At 43.1% G+C, this 17,365-nt stretch overlaps 1 protein-coding gene across 1 annotated transcript; it reads left to right on the forward strand.

Annotated features, from left to right (window-relative positions):
- The first annotated feature begins 900 nt into the window (after nucleotides 1-900).
- Nucleotides 901-7,570, forward strand: LOC131369327 (uncharacterized). Its single transcript, XM_058415915.1, has 3 exons — nucleotides 901-1,288; nucleotides 5,323-5,389; nucleotides 5,498-7,570. Exons 1-3 carry the CDS (start codon nucleotides 1,043-1,045, stop codon nucleotides 6,208-6,210), a joined length of 1,026 nt encoding a protein of 341 aa, XP_058271898.1. The 5' UTR covers nucleotides 901-1,042; the 3' UTR covers nucleotides 6,211-7,570.
- The last annotated feature ends 9,795 nt before the right edge of the window (nucleotides 7,571-17,365 follow it).

The following is a 17,365-nucleotide window of genomic DNA, read 5'->3' on the forward strand; positions in this document are numbered from 1 at the left end:
GTGTATGTGTGTTTGTGTATGTATGTGTGTGTGTGTGTTTGTGTATGTGTGTTTGTGTATGTATGTGTGTGTGTTTGTGTATGTGTGTTTGTGTGTGTGTGTGTTTGTGTATGTGTGTTTGTGTATGTATGTGTGTGTGTGTTTGTGTATGTATGTGTGTGTGTGTTTGTGTATGTGTGTTTGTGTATGTGTGTGTGCGGGGCGCCGGACAAATGAGTGTATGTGGTTACGTAAACTTTTAAAAAGCATGTGATTTGAGGCTGAGCTTTGATTGGCTTGTTTCAAATTGTCCTTAAACCCACCCACTTTTGTTGTTAGCGAATCAACATTGTTTTTCTATATTTGGTCTCATGTGATTGGACCATTCTCAACAAATTTCATTACCGTATTATAGCAGTAATGATCCAGAATCACCTGATAAATGGCTATTTACACTCCTGCTTTACAAACAGTTTGATTTTGACTTTGTTTGCGTCTGGTAATGAGCTAAATAAAAATAAATATAAATTAATTTTACTGTAGAATTGTAAACTTATTCCTCTTGAAAATCACTATATCTGTTAACATTTGAGAAAAGACCTGTAAATATTTAAATTAAAAAAATCCAAATAGAAATAAACTGCTTAGAATTAATTTAGAATATTTAGAAACAACAGTATTTAAAAGTTATGGCTGTGTCTCACTGCTCAGCTGAGGACATCACTCCAGCCTCCGTGTCTGCTGCTCCACCAGAGGGCAACCTTCTACAACCCCTAACACCACCAACACCCCCAAGATTCATTAGTCACTTTCTAGAAGTTCCTGCTTTCACTCTTTCGTTCATTTTCTTGCCTTCTGTAGCTCTGCTCCTGGCCTGTATGTGTTGGTATTTTGGTTTCTGTTCACTGTTTATTCTTTCTTTACTGGATAAATAAAGCTCTGTACTTGTTTCTGTCTTTCCCTTCATATCATGACAAGGATTAAATATTCAGTGGAATGAAGCACAAACACGATAAACACGTGGTCTCTTCACAGGTCTTAGACACAGAGATCGTGTGAGAACATGGCTGAAGTGGGAGTTTTACTGCATGGGAACATGGCTGAAATGGCAGATTTAGAGTGTGGGAACATGGCTGAAGGGAAGGACACCGTGTGGATCGGCTTCATGGACATAGTTCCTGTCATCGGGGCAGTAAAAGAGTCAGTGGAGTTAGTGTTGGCTTTGTACGAAGGGAATAAAGAGGTAATAAAGGAGAAGGAGAAGGCTCTTGAAAACTTTGTGAAAGCTCCATTTCAAAAACACGTGAAGGTGAGATATATTTCTATAACAAATATCCAACAATTATTATCAAATTCTTCTAATATTCTAAACTGTATATTTAAACAGATGGAGTTCTGATGTTCTCGTGCATGAAGCGTCATGTTGTTGATATAAAACTCAAATTTTACTCTCTACTCTTTGTTCTTTTTTCTATTTGGATTAAAAATGTATTTTTAATGATATTATTTACTTATAATATATTTAACAGTTTGACTGCAGCTTACATTATTGACACACCAACACACCATCACACCATCACACCAACACACCATCACACCAACACACCATCACACCAACACACCAACACACCAACACACCATCACACCAACACACCATCACACCAACACACCATCACACCATCACACCAACACACCATCACACCAACACACCAACACACCATCACACCAACACACCATCACACCATCACACCAACACACCATCACACCAACACACCAACACACCATCACACCATCACACCAACACACCATCACACCAACACACCAACACACCATCACACCATCACACCATCACACCAACACACCATCACACCAACACACCAACACACCAACACACCATCACACCATCACACCATCACACCAACACACCAACACACCATCACACCATCACACCATCACACCAACACACCAACACACCATCACACCAACACACCATCACACCATCACACCATCACACCATCACACCAACACACCATCACACCAACACACCATCACACCAACACACCAACACACCAACACACCATCACACCATCACACCAACACACCATCACACCAACACACCAACACACCAACACACCATCACACCATCACACCAACACACCAACACACCAACACACCAACACACCATCACACCAACACACCATCACACCATCACACCAACACACCATCACACCAACACACCAACACACCATCACACCATCACACCAACACACCATCACACCAACACACCATCACACCATCACACCATCACACCATCACACCAACACACCATCACACCATCACACCAACACACCAACACACCATCACACCATCACACCAACACACCAACACACCATCACACCAACACACCATCACACCATCACACCATCACACCAACACACCAACACACCATCACACCAACACACCATCACACCATCACACCAACACACCAACACACCATCACACCAACACACCAACACACCATCACACCAACACACCATCACACCATCACACCAACACACCAACACACCATCACACCAACACACCATCACACCATCACACCATCACACCAACACACCATCACACCATCACACCATCACACCAACACACCAACACACCATCACACCAACACACCAACACACCATCACACCATCACACCATCACACCAACACACCAACACACCATCACACCATCACACCAACACACCAACACACCATCACACCAACACACCAACACACCATCACACCAACACACCATCACACCAACACACCATCACACCATCACACCATCACAGCAACACACCATCACAGCAACACACCATCACACCAACACACCAACACACCATCACACCAACACACCATCACACCAACACACCATCACACCATCACACCAACACACCAACACACCAACACACCATCACACCAACACACCATCACACCATCACACCAACACACCATCACACCAACACACCATCACACCATCACACCAACACACCATCACACCAACACACCAACACACCAACACACCATCACACCATCACACCAACACACCAACACACCAACACACCATCACACCAACACACCAACACACCATCACACCAACACACCATCACACCAACACACCAACACACTAACACACCAACACACTAACACACCAACACACCAACACACCAACACACCAACACACCAACACACCAACACACCAACACACCAACACATTAACACACTAACACACCAACACATTAACACACCAACACACTAACACACCAACACACTAACACACCAACACACCAACACACCAACACACCAACACACCAACACACCAACACATTAACACACCAACACACCAACACACTAACACACCAACACATTAACACACCAACACACCAACACACCAACACATTAACACATTAACACACCAACACACCAACACACCAACACACCAACACAAACACACCAACACACAAACACACCAACACACCAACACACAAACACACCAACACACCAACACACCAACACCAACACACCAACACACCAACACAAACACACCAACACACCAACACACCAACACACCAACACACCAACACACCAACACACAAACACACCAACACACCAACACACCAACACACAAACACACCAACACACCAACACACAAACACACCAACACACCAACACACCAACACACAAACACAAACACACCAACACACCAACACACCAACACACCAACACACCAACACACCAACACACAAACACACCAACACACCATCACACCATCACACCATCACACCAACACACCAACACACCAACACACCAACACACCATCACACCAACACACCAACACACCATCACACCAACACACCATCACACCAACACACCAACACACATACACCAACACACTAACACACCCCAACACACCAACACACCAACACACTAACACACCAACACACTAACACATTAACACATTAACACACTAACACACCAACACATTAACACACCAACACACCAACACACCAACACACCAACACACTAACACACCAACACACCAACACACCAACACACTAACACACCAACACACCAACACATTAACACACTAACACATTAACACATTAACACACTAACACACTAACACACCAACACACTAACACACCAACACACCAACACACCAACACACCAACACACCAACACACCAACACATTAACACATTAACACACTAACACATTAACACATTAACACACCAACACACCAACACACCAACACACCAACACATTAACACATTAACACACTAACACATTAACACATTAACACACCAACACACCAACACACCAACACACCAACACACCAACACACCAACACACCAACACATTAACACACCAACACACCAACACACCAACACACCAACACACTAACACACCAACACACCAACACACTAACACACCAACACACCAACACACCAACACACCAACACATTAACACACTAACACACTAACACACCAACACACCAACACACTAACACACTAACACACTAACACACCAACACACTAACACACCAACACACCAACACACCAACACACCAACACACCAACACACCAACACACTAACACACCAACACACTAACACACCAACACACTAACACACCAACACACCAACACACCAACACACCAACACACTAACACACTAACACACCAACACACCAACACACCAACACACCAACACACCAACACACTAACACACCAACACATTAACACACCAACACACTAACACACCAACACACCAACACACCAACACACCAACACACCAACACACCAACACACCATCACACCAACACACCATCACACCAACACACCATCACACCATCACACCAACACACCAACACACCAACACACCATCACACCATCACACCAACACACCAACACACCATCACACCATCACACCATCACACCAACACACCATCACACCAACACACCAACACACCATCACACCAACACACCATCACACCAACACACCAACACACCAACACACCATCACACCATCACACCATCACACCAACACACCAACACACCATCACACCAACACACCAACACACCATCACACCAACACACCATCACACCATCACACCATCACACCAACACACCAACACACCAACACACCATCACACCATCACACCAACACACCATCACACCATCACACCATCACACCAACACACCATCACACCAACACACCAACACACCATCACACCATCACACCATCACACCAACACACCAGTTCATACTAACATTTCAGTTTTTATTTATCTTTCCTTATTCTGCAGTTCACTCAAACCCAGTATAAACCAGCAGGAGACGCAGCAGACTTTTCTGGACTGGTAAATGTGAAAGGTGTATGTTATTTCTGCTCTTCTTCCAAATCTAAATGGAAATGAATTTCTTTTAGAATTAAATCACAGTGTAGAGTAAATCACATCATTTTGGGGTTTTTCTCCACAGAGGTCCCAAAGGGAAAGATTGTTGAACATGTGAAGAAAGGATCCAAAAACCAAAACCTAACTTTAGATCAACAGAGAGCGAGAGCAAGACAACTGCAGGACATTCAGAAACGTGTGGTAGAAAAGTTAAACCTCATTGGTGAACCATTCAATGAGGAGCTGAAGGAAGAGCTGAAAAGGTCGAAAAGAGGTGCACATGTCTTCAACAATGATGTCCTTAAATTTCATTCAAAGGTGCTGAAGGATTTTATAAAAAGATATAGAATTGAATCACTTCGAGGATATAATAAGCAGACAATGGATGAATTAGGCAAACACACACTTCTCCAAAAAACAGCAGCTGATATTCAGTACAACATGGTGGTTCACTTTGATGATGATGAATTCTATGTGAATGATAATGCAATATTGTACAGTGTATATAGCAAAGTGCTGCATGAGGCTTTTTTAAAGGTGCTGCGCCACATAAACCCTGATGACAAGACAGATAAAGAGAAACAGCAGGTGACTGACATTATAGATAATATGAATAATTATCAAATCTATGTGGACAAATTTGCAAAAGAGAAGTGGATTGACAACAATCCTACAAGAGAGAGGCGTTTTGAGGAGGTGAGAGGTGAAGTGGCCAACATGTACAAGGAAGAGCGAGGTCTGGTCTGGTGCACTGATATCATGCATGAAGTTGAACCGTTGTTTAATCGAGGACAGTAAGACAGAGCTTATTTCTCTTGTTCAGGGTTGCCAGGTCTTATCATTTCCATCCTTGTAATACACAAACCTGAAAACATCTCAAACAGATTAGAAAGTGGAGGAAAAGGGCACCAGGATTATTCTTTGGAAATAAAAGTTCAGTGTTATTCTCTCCATAATCCTGTTTTTCCTCCCAACCTGTATACCAACATCTGAGCATCACACTTTTACCTTGTTCGCTCTAACCAGTAGCTTTGTATGGAATGGAAATGTATTAGCTTTAATTCTGATGGTTTGCTTTAAAAGAAGATCTTTTTTTTAATTTGTCCCCCAAACCCCCAGAAAACCACCAACAATGCTAATTTCCAACATCAAGATCGATCCACTCAGCTAAACGTCTGTAAATAAAATGCCGAGCTGACAATAATAAGAAGTTGAATTTTACGTTAGTTCAGAACAATATCTCCTTTCCTCCATCTCCCTCCATTATCACCATGACAACCAGCTGAAAATAAAACAAAGCTGGTGTTATTTAACAGAACTGGAGGATTAATTACTCACTGATTCTCTTCAGGGTTTTTAATACTGTGTTTATTCTGTAAGGACTTTAATTGTGTTTCAGCTTGATTGAGAAAAACAGCATGTCTGGATGTTTGGGTGTGAATTAAGTTTAGATTACAGATATATCCATTATTATTAATCATCTTTAGCTCACATTCTGTAGCTTATCACCCAGACGTCCTGGCTGTTTTCACATGACACATGTTGATGGTTTAATGATCCCATTTTCCTCTTTATATTGGAGTAAACATGCTGGTTATGTGTTTGATGAAACAGAAATCTATATGAATGTAAATTCACTTCTTGGTGTTGGTTGCATTGAGCTGTGTTCTGCTCTCTGAGACACGGTGTTTGTCTTTCTAAGTCTAGCTCTGAATCTGACCTTCATCCACCCTACAGCAGGCTAGCAGAAGTTACCATGGTGATGAAAATGATGTAATGTACCAGTCACATACTCATGCACTATATAGTGTACACTGTGTAGGACTCCAGCTTGTAGCACTTCCTGTATTCCCTTTTAGCTTTAATCACAGCACATGCGCTCGAAATGCACAAGTTTACCTTAAAAAAAGAAGAAGAAGAAGCAGACACACAACTGAAGAGACGACATCACAGAAACCTTTCAGTCGTCTTATTTACAACCGCAAACCAATCATTAATGCTTTAATATTAAAAGGAAAACTTTAATGTACTCTTTTGTTTTCATTCCTCACTGACAAGCATTCTGCAAAAACAATGATGATATCCTGATCTGTGTGTGTTGCTATGACAATGTAATCTGCATGTGTTGCTATGACGATGTAATCTGTGTGTGTTGCTATGATGATGTAATCTGTCTGTTTTGCTATGATGATGTAATCTGTGTGTGTTGTTATGACGATGTAATCGGTGTGTGTTGCTATGACAATGTAATCGGTGTGTGTTGCTATGACGATGTAATCTGTGTGTTGCTATGACGATGTAGTCCATGAATATAAATTCATAAATTCTCATTATTCTATTTGTGAAAAAATAATCTGTATTAAAATATTTTAAACTCACCAAGACTCAAGGCTGCTCAAGGCTGAGGATTGTCAGAGGACTGCTAAGGAATGTTGGTTAATGGATGCAAAAAGCTGAACATAGCTGTTTATCTATCTTATCATTTAAGTAACAAAATGTCATAAATTATTGAAAGGTTTTAGCGACTAACACTGACATTTCAGTGACCTTTCAGAGTGAAAAATGTCAACTGTCTAAGTTTCTGTTCTCATTTGTTCAAGATCATAGATAGATAGATAGATAGATAGATAGATAGATAGATAGATAGATAGATAGATAGATAGATAGATAGATAGATAGATAGATAGATAGATAGAAGATTATTGTCATTGCAGGTACAGGTACATAGCAAGGATCTGCTGTTTAGCATCAACCAGAAGTGTAAATTGTAGAAATTGTGTAATTGTGTAACACTATTTATTTTGTTTAACAGGGGCATTGCTAGGGCTAATCATTCGAGCTAATGCATCTACAGTGGTGCACCAGTAACTCTGGCAGGCGGAAATTTTATTTATTTCACACTAATTTCACACTGCACGATTTCCAAAGTCATCAGATCAAGGTTGCTTTCACTGCACGACTACCTAGGGTAGCATTAAGTCGCTGCTGTGTTCACACTGCACGATGGATCGGCAACAGGAGCTTTCACACTATACGACATAACTATAGGAAGAATCGCTGACATCTCTGTTTGGTCTACAAACTGCATTTCACAACCGAACATAATAAGGAAATAACACAAAATTGCATGTGAGATCAGAATTCTCACACAGGGCTGGAAATGGTACCACGCAAAATGTTTGCGAGCCAAATGGTCAGTGCGGAGCACAAAACTGAAGCCATGCTTGCTGATATTGTGGTCTATAACTCCTCCCCAAACTGCCCACTGCCCTGTATCTTGCACACCTCATTGGCTGTAGGTCATCACTGGGGTATGTTTCTTTCACACTGCAGGACTTTGAGTCGCCAACAGGTCCAGATATTTAGCATGCCAAATATTTCAATTGTCACTTGCGTGCACGAGCTCCGATTTGCCTTGATTTTGCAAAACTAGTCGGCGACTGAAGTCGTGCAGTGTGAACTCAGCATTAGAGTAAAAAAACTTATGACCTTCAATATCATTTGTGTGACGCAAATTACGTTAATGACCCACCTTTGTGTATTTCATTAATTTATTTGCGTTATTTGCGTTAAATTATTTTAACTTGATAAGGATTTTGTATTAATTGCATGCATTAACATGTTAACGTTGACAGCCCTAATGTACAGTACATATTTTAACGACTGGCCCGAGGCAGATTGTTGAGAATCCATATGCAAATCTTTATTGAAAGTTCCAAAACAACAGGAAATAAACATGAATCAAAAGAATGAGAGCAAAAGAGTCAAAAACTGGAAAGCAAACACTGGGTAGCAACCAAAACCGAAACTCATACACAGTAATCCAATCCAACAAGGTAATTTAATAAACATGGCTCAATAAGTTCAGGGAAAAATACTTCACATTGTGGCGTCATGAACACGCTGCTTAAGAAGAGGGGAAATCCCAGAAATGTTTCTCGTGGGTGCATAAGAATTCAGGTGAGGGCTCCCTCTGTTGGCCTGACGCCATGTCCGATGTTACATATATATATACAGTTGTGCTCAAAAGTTGGTATGCCCTGAAAGAAATTGTTAAACATTGCCATGTATTTGGAAAATATTACTGATAATGCTAATGATAATGATAAAGACTTTTTTCTTATTTAAGGATAGTGGTCACCTGTTACAGAGCCCCCCTCTCTATAAACCCTTCTCCGGGTTCTATGGGGAGTGCGACCATAGGGGTGAGGAGCTGGTCAGTCTGGGTGTTGGTGATGAAACTCCAGGATATTGTTGGCATCAACCCAGGAATGTTCCTCCGGGCCGTGTCCCTCCCATTCTACGAGGTACTGTAGATGATTTCTGAGGCACTCTAGGAGGGTGTGTACTCTGCAGGCGGGGGCCCCGTCAATTTCCAGTGGTGGCTCACTACCAGGGGATCCGCCACTCGGGGGGGAGTAGGCTGGCTTGAGGGGCGATTTGTGGAATAAGAGGATGACATGGCAGAGAGCTGGAGGCGATATGTGGTCCTGGGTTGATCCGCCGTACAATTCAAAAGGGACCTATGAACCAGGGACTGAGCTTATGGCATGGGTGCTTTAGTTTCAAGTTCTGCGTGGATAACCAGACCCACTGATAATTGGGGTGCGGGCGTCTACGCCGATTGGCTTGAATTCTTTGTCAGTGAAAGGCTCTTTCCCATACCTCTTGGCTACAGCGGGCCCAGTCATCTACTGCAGGAACATCAGGCTGCCCAGACCATAGAAACAGTGGTGGTTGGAACCCCAGGGTACACTGAAAAGGTGTTAATCCAGTGGAAGAGTGAATGAGTGACTTTTGGGTGTATTCAGCCCACAGCAGGAACTCAATCCATCGGTGTTGTTCACGACTACAGTATGCCCTGAGATACCTGTTGAGCTCTTGATTTTGATGCTCTGTCTGCCCATTCGTCTGAGGGTGGTAGCCCGATCTCAAGCTCACCTTGATCCCCAGGTGGTCACAGAATGCCCACCATACTCGAGAAGTGACCTGGGGACCTCGGTCGGATACAGTGTCCTATTTGGTACCTAGTCTGGGACTGAGCACAGGCAGTGCAGGTCTGAACATGGGTCTCTGCATCTTGGGTTAGCTATTTTTAGTAGTGAGATGGTTCAGCGGATGTCTGGGTGCCCTGACCTGGGGGCCTCATGCACCCACTATAAAATGTGTAGACGAAGCAACAAGGGTACGTAGAGTTTGGACGGTGGGCAGGCTGAAGGAGGAGGCTTTTCGGCGCGGGCTATTTGGATTTCTTCCATTAAGTCCCATTGGATGGGAGCTAGTTTGATAGATAAGGGAAGAATAGGTTTGGGATGAGTCAATGAACTTACAGGGTTGTGATGGCGGGACAAGGCATCAGCTTTACCATTCTTTGTGCCAGGGCAATAGGTTACAGAGAACTGGAAGTGGGGGAAGAATAATGGGGATTCAGTTGTTTAGGCTTTAACATAGAGTTGGTGTCGAAGCAGGCGAGTGAGCACCATTCGGACGTGTAGCACATGGTCCTGGTATAATGGGGAGTAGATCAATATGTCGTCAATATAAGCAATGACGTACTTATCCATCAAGTCCTTGAATACATTAGTAATGAATGATTGGAACACAGTAGGCGCATTGGTAAGCACGTAGGGCATGACTTGGTACTCATTTTGTCCCTCAGTAGTGTGGAAGGCCGTCTTCCACTCATCTCCGTCTTGAATTCTGACCAGGTTGTAAGCGCTACATAGGTCCAACTTTGTGAAGTAACAAGCCTCCCTGAGCCTCTAGAGCCACTGGTACCAAAGGAAGTGCAAAACTGAACTTTATAGTCACAACCATAAACACTATGTTTGAAGAGGAGTCAACAAGGCCTACACTGAAAAGTACACCATCCCCACTGTGAAGCATGTGGGGGGATCTCATGTTTTGGAGCTCCACTGGCAAAGGGCAATTATTCAAAATTGATGACAAGATGAATGTAGCATTTTATCAGAAAATGCTGGCAGACAATTTACAATCTATAGCATGAAAGCTGCACATGGGTCGCTCTTGGATGTTCCAACATGACAATGATCCAAAGCACAAGGCCAAGTTGACCCTTCAATGGCTACAGCAAAAAAGGTGATGGTTCTGGAGTGGCCATCACAGTCTCCTGACCTCAATATTATTTAGCCACTTTGGGGAGATCTCAAACATGCAATTTGTGCAAGACAACCAAAAAATCTACGGGAACTCATACACATTTTGTCAAGAAGAATTGGCAGCTCTACCACCTGAGAGAATTAAGGACCTCGTGCACAGTTATTACAAAAGACTGCATGCCTTCATTGATGCTAAAGGGGGCAATACACCATATCAAGAACTAAAGGTATGCAAACTTATCAAAAGGGATTATTTCCTCATTTTCTTTGTCATGATTTGTTTGATGATTGTACCATTCTGTTACGCCTTACATATGACAACTTGAGTGTTATAATAAATAAAATAAATTTGCTTTGCCTTCTCTATCATGTTTTCTTTAAAAAATGGTAAACATCTTGCAGATTCTCCCAAGGTATGCAAACTTTTGAGCACAACTGGATAGATAGATAGATAGATAGATAGATAGATAGATAGATAGATAGATAGATAGATAGATAGATAGATAGATAGATAGATAGATAGATATAGATAGAAATAAATGAACTATGGTAATATAAATGAACAATTATGTACATTATAATTATATTATCCAGAGAAGATGTAGCAGAATGTATAGGGTTGAGCAGAACTGCAAGGTGGTGAAGTGTTAGTGAGACATGAGTGTCCTAGCGGTGTAGTGTAGCGGTCAGAAGATTTAAAGCTGTGGGGAAAAAATGGCCCTGAACCTGCTGGTTCTGGTGTGGATGGATCTGTATCTCCTCCTGGACAGAAGTAGGTTGAACAGTAGGTTTGAGGGTTGAGGATATTTGATTACCAGTGTTGGGTAGGTTACTTTGGAAATGTAATTGGTTCCAGACTACAGGTTCCTCTGTTTAAAATGTAATAAGTAGTGTAACTTTTCAATTACTTTATAAAAGTAAAGTAACTGATTACATTTGATTACATTTAAGTTTCTAATGGATATTTTCAACGAAATCATTTCCAAACATTTATACCAGGCAGGGTTAACCTTACAGTAGAACTCTGTTTACTGTTAGAATTTTAAATCTTTCATCACTTGAATTAAGATTATATTAATTTAATTTTAAGCACAGCCACCACAAAACCAGACTTCAGAACAAAAACTGTTTAATACTGTTTTAGGAATCAAATCTTTGCATAACTATGGCAGGACACACTGGCAAGTAACAATGCCTTGGAAAAAAAACATAATCTGTAAAGAGTCATCATAATGTACGCTACAGCGCTAAAATAACTAAGTTATATTAGATCTGACACCAACACATTTACAAGGAGGAAAAGTGTGAGCTATATATTTACTGTCAAAGGGTTCAGAAATAAAAGTGTGCCTGGTAAAGGCAGCTAGCAGACTGTTGCGGGCGTCTGCCGGAGGTGGAAGAGGCCGGATCCATGCGCAGAGTGAAAGACGGTAATCCTAGTGCAGGGCTCGACTAAATCCAATGGGCAGCACGAAAGAAAAAACGAGAAAACAGTCCAGGGTCAGAATCACGAATAAAGGGCTATATCAGAGGCAAGACAAAGAAACATAGTCAAGGTACAGTCTAAGGTAATCACACAAAGAGTAATCCAAGATATGCGAGGCAACACTTAGTTAGTCCACAATAGACGAAACTTCGCAATGTGCCGGATGTGCGCTCCACTTTTATGTCCGTGCGGGAACCCGGTAGTGGCTCAAAACTCGGGTGAGGGCTCCCTCTTGCTTCAAGATCCCAGGAGCGATGTGACAGAGCCCCCCCCTCTAGGAACCCCTCCTGGGGTTCTATGCCGTGGGCGACCTCTGGTGCGTGAAGCGGGTTTCCCAGGGTGTGTGTGGTGAAAGTCCACCTGCAGAGAGGGGTCCAGAATATCAGCCACGTCCACCCAGAGCTTACAGCATGGCAGTTTCAGCTTCAGATTGCGGGTAGACAACCACGCGTACTGTCCTACTGTATAGGGTGGATGGGGTCGTCGATGCTGATTAGCCTGAAACCTCTGTCTCCTGATCGCCCATTGTAGACGCACATGTGCCCGTTCCCACATGCCTTGACTAAGCCAAGCCCACTCCGCCACTGTTGGAACATCCGAGGGTTCGCCGGACCAGGGGAATAGTGGGGGTTGATATCCCAAGATACACTGGAATGGGGTCATGCCTGTGGAGGAGTGGGTTAGTGAGTTCTGGGCATACTCAGCCCAGGGGAGGAATCAGGGGAGCCCCTGATTCAGGCGCTCTGTTTGGCCGTTAGACTGGGGGTGATAGCCCGAACTCAAGCTTACATTAATGCATAGCTGTTCGCAGAAGGACCTCCACACACTCTGGAAGTAAACTGAGAACCTCGATCTGACACTATATCCTCTGGTAACTCGAAGTTGCGGAATACTTGCTGGAAAAGATCATTGGCTGTTTGTAGAGCCGTGGGTAGTCCTTTCATGGGCACCGGCTTGCAGGCCTTAGAGAATCGGTCAACGATGACCAACACAGTAGTAAATCCTCCAGAGTTGGGGAGGTCCATAAGGAAATCCATGGACAGGTGGGATCAGGGTCGTCAAGGGACTGGTAAAGGTTCAAGAAGTCCATCCGGGAGCTGATGGCTGACACGAGACTGCGCACACGCTGAGCAGGACTTAACACAGTCCTCCATGTCCTGTCTCAGAGTGGGCCACCAGAACCTACGGCGCAGGAGTTGTGTGGACCGGTTAATCCCCGGATGCCCTGAGCTTGGGGATTCGTGAACCCACTGCATGACACGCAGACGTAAGGTAGTCGGGACATATAACTTGGCCGGAGGGCAGTTCGCTGGCGGGGGTTCATTGGCGTGAGCGTGCTGAATTTCCTCCATCAGGTTCCACCGAACAGGGGCTAATATGGCGGTAGGTCTGAGAATGGGTTCTGACTTTGGCAGGGGTCTCGCTGTCTCGAACTGCCTTGAGAGGGCGTCCGCCTTGCCGTTCTTGGATCCAGGGGATAAGTCACGGAGAACTCAAACCTGGTGAAATACAACGCCCATCTAGCTTGGCGTGAGTTCAAGCGCTTTGCTCCCTTGAGGTACTCTAGGTTGCGGTGGTCGGTCAGTACTAGGAATGGGTGTCGTGCTCCCTCGAGCCAATGTCGCCATTCTTCAAGAGCGGCCTTAACGGATAACAATTCTCTGTTTCCCACGTCATAGTTAGCCTCGGCCGCCGTGAGTTTCCTAGAGTAGAATGCACAAGGATGAAGCTTGTTAGAGGCCCCATGCCGCTGAGAAAGCACGGCCCCGATTCCACAACTGGAAGCGTCCACCTCCACAACGAACTGCTGATCAGGGTCTGGGTGTCGCAGTATGGGGGCCGTAGAGAAGCTGGACTTGAGCCTGGCGAACGCCTCCCAGGCTTGTTCATTCCACACCAGCCTCTTAGGTTTGCCCCTTAGTAGAGACGTTAACGGGCTAGCCACGGAGCTGTAGTTCCTGATGAAATGTCAGTAGAAGTTAGCAAAGCCCAGGAAGCGTTGCAGGTCCTTAACCAGGGTGGGTTCTGGCCACTCCGTGACAGCTTGAACTTTAGATTGGTCCATCTCAGCCCCTTGTTGCGAAATCACATATCCCAAGAACTAAACTAAAGCAAACTAAAGGGTCAGTTTTTATTTCTGTACACTCACAATAGTGACAAAAACCATATTCTTTTATAAAATAAAGAAAGGCTAGGTTCCATACCTGCAGATGCTTCCTCAGGTTCAACAGCCTTTGATGTCGAAAGCATTTTAACAGCTGGCAAACAAATTTTGCACTGAACTGTTATATTTGCCAGGACTGAAATGCATTTTTATCACTCGCCATGGTGGTAACTCTCAGACAGTGTAGTAGCCTAAAGCTTTCTGAGGAAATGTGGATTAACGTAATTGGCAGACACACTGCAAATTCAAACCAGAGAACCAATCAAAATCATCAGAATAGCACCACTTTAACAAACTCTAGCAACAAATTAATATCATTTAACATATCCTAGTTTTTTTTAAAGAAAATATTCAGATGTAACCCTATTTGTAATCTTTAACATTTTCATAAGTAACTGTAATTTAATTACAATTTATTTCTCACTAACTGTAATGAATTACTGTTACATTTATTTTGTAATTAAATTACATAACGCCATTACATGTAACTAGTAACTCCCCAGCACTGGTGATTACCTAACCTTACAGACTGAGGTCAATTGATCTCATCATGGCACCTGTTAGTGGGTGGGATATATTAGGCAGCAAGTCAACATTTTGTCCTCAAAGTTGATGTTAGAAGCAGGAAAAATGGACAAGTGTAAGGATTTGAGCGAGTTTGACCAAAAGGCCAAATTGTGATGGCTAGACCACTGGATCAGAGAATCTCCAAAACTGCACCTCTTGTGGGGTGTTCCCGGTCTGCAGTGGTCAGTATCTATCAAAAGTGCTCCAAGGAAGGAACAGTGGTGAACCGGTGACAGGGTCATGGACGGTCAAGGCTCATTGATGCACATGGGGAGAGAAGGCTGGACCGTGTGATCCGATCCAACAGACAAGCTACTGTTGATCGAACTGCTGAAGACGTGAATGCTGATTCTGATAGAAAGGGGTCAGAATACACAGTACATCACAGTGGGCACCAAAAATGGGCATGTGAGCATCAGAACTTGACCACGGAGCAATGGAAGAAGATGGCCTAGTCTGATGAATCACGTTTTCTTTAACATCACGTGGATGGCCGGGTGTGTGTGCATCTATTACCTGGGGAACACGTGGCACCAGGATGCACTATGGGAAGAAGGCAAGCCGGCGGAGTGTGGTTTGATGACCACAACAACCAGTTTGAGGTGTTGACTTGGCCTCCAAATTACCCAGATTTTAATCCAATCCAGCATCTGTGGGATGTGCTGGACAATCAAGTCCGATCCATGGAGGCCCCACCTCACAACATACAGGACTTAAAGGATCTGCTGCTAACATTTTGGAATAAGATACCACAGCACACCTTCAGGGATCTAGTGGAGTCCATGCCTTGATGGGTCAGGGCTGTTTTGGCAGAAAAAAGTGGGACCAACACAATATTAGGTGGTCATAATGTTATGGCTGATCAGTGTATGTGCCAAATACGCACAGTTTTGTTTACAATTATGTGATTGTGACAACATTCTTTTCTAGTAAAGAAGTCAAGTGAAAGCAGCGTCCTGCTAGTGAAACCAGATTCTTGACTACACCTGTGCAGAACTTCACTCATGTGATTGATTGTTCATGGAATTTATTAGTTTGTGTATATCCGGTGATGACTTTAATTTTAAAAAGCAGTCACGGACAGCCCATTACTTCATGAAACTGGTCAGTAACAGTGCAATGAGTCAGGGGCATGGGGTTCTGTTGCCCTGTATATGTCACTCATTCACTAATATTATCTTTTCTTTGCATTTCTTTAGACATTAAACTTTCCTTGCAGCTGTAACATCTGTATTTGTTCTCAAATCTTCTGCCCGGTGACATCATAACTCCCATCGACTTTCTGTAATGATGTCACTTTGAGATTTGATTAACAGCAAAATAACATGTTATTTTTTACACCTAACCATTTATGATGCACCAGAAGCACATTAATGATGATTAAAGTTCCCCTTGTACCTGTAAATGGTGACATGAAAAACTTCTGCTTCTGTAGTTAAAATGTCAAGAACATTTTTCCATGGGAGTTAATAAGTCAGTATCAGCAGGGGGCGCTGTCTCATAGCAGGTTATTAAACCACACATGATGCTGAAAGGAGCTAATGATAATAATAATAATAATAATAATAATAATAATGATAATAATAATAATAATGATAATAATAATAATAATGATAA

Source organism: Hemibagrus wyckioides, linkage group LG18 (assembly GCF_019097595.1).
Source record: "Hemibagrus wyckioides isolate EC202008001 linkage group LG18, SWU_Hwy_1.0, whole genome shotgun sequence".
Taxonomy (NCBI): Eukaryota; Metazoa; Chordata; class Actinopteri; order Siluriformes; family Bagridae; genus Hemibagrus; species Hemibagrus wyckioides.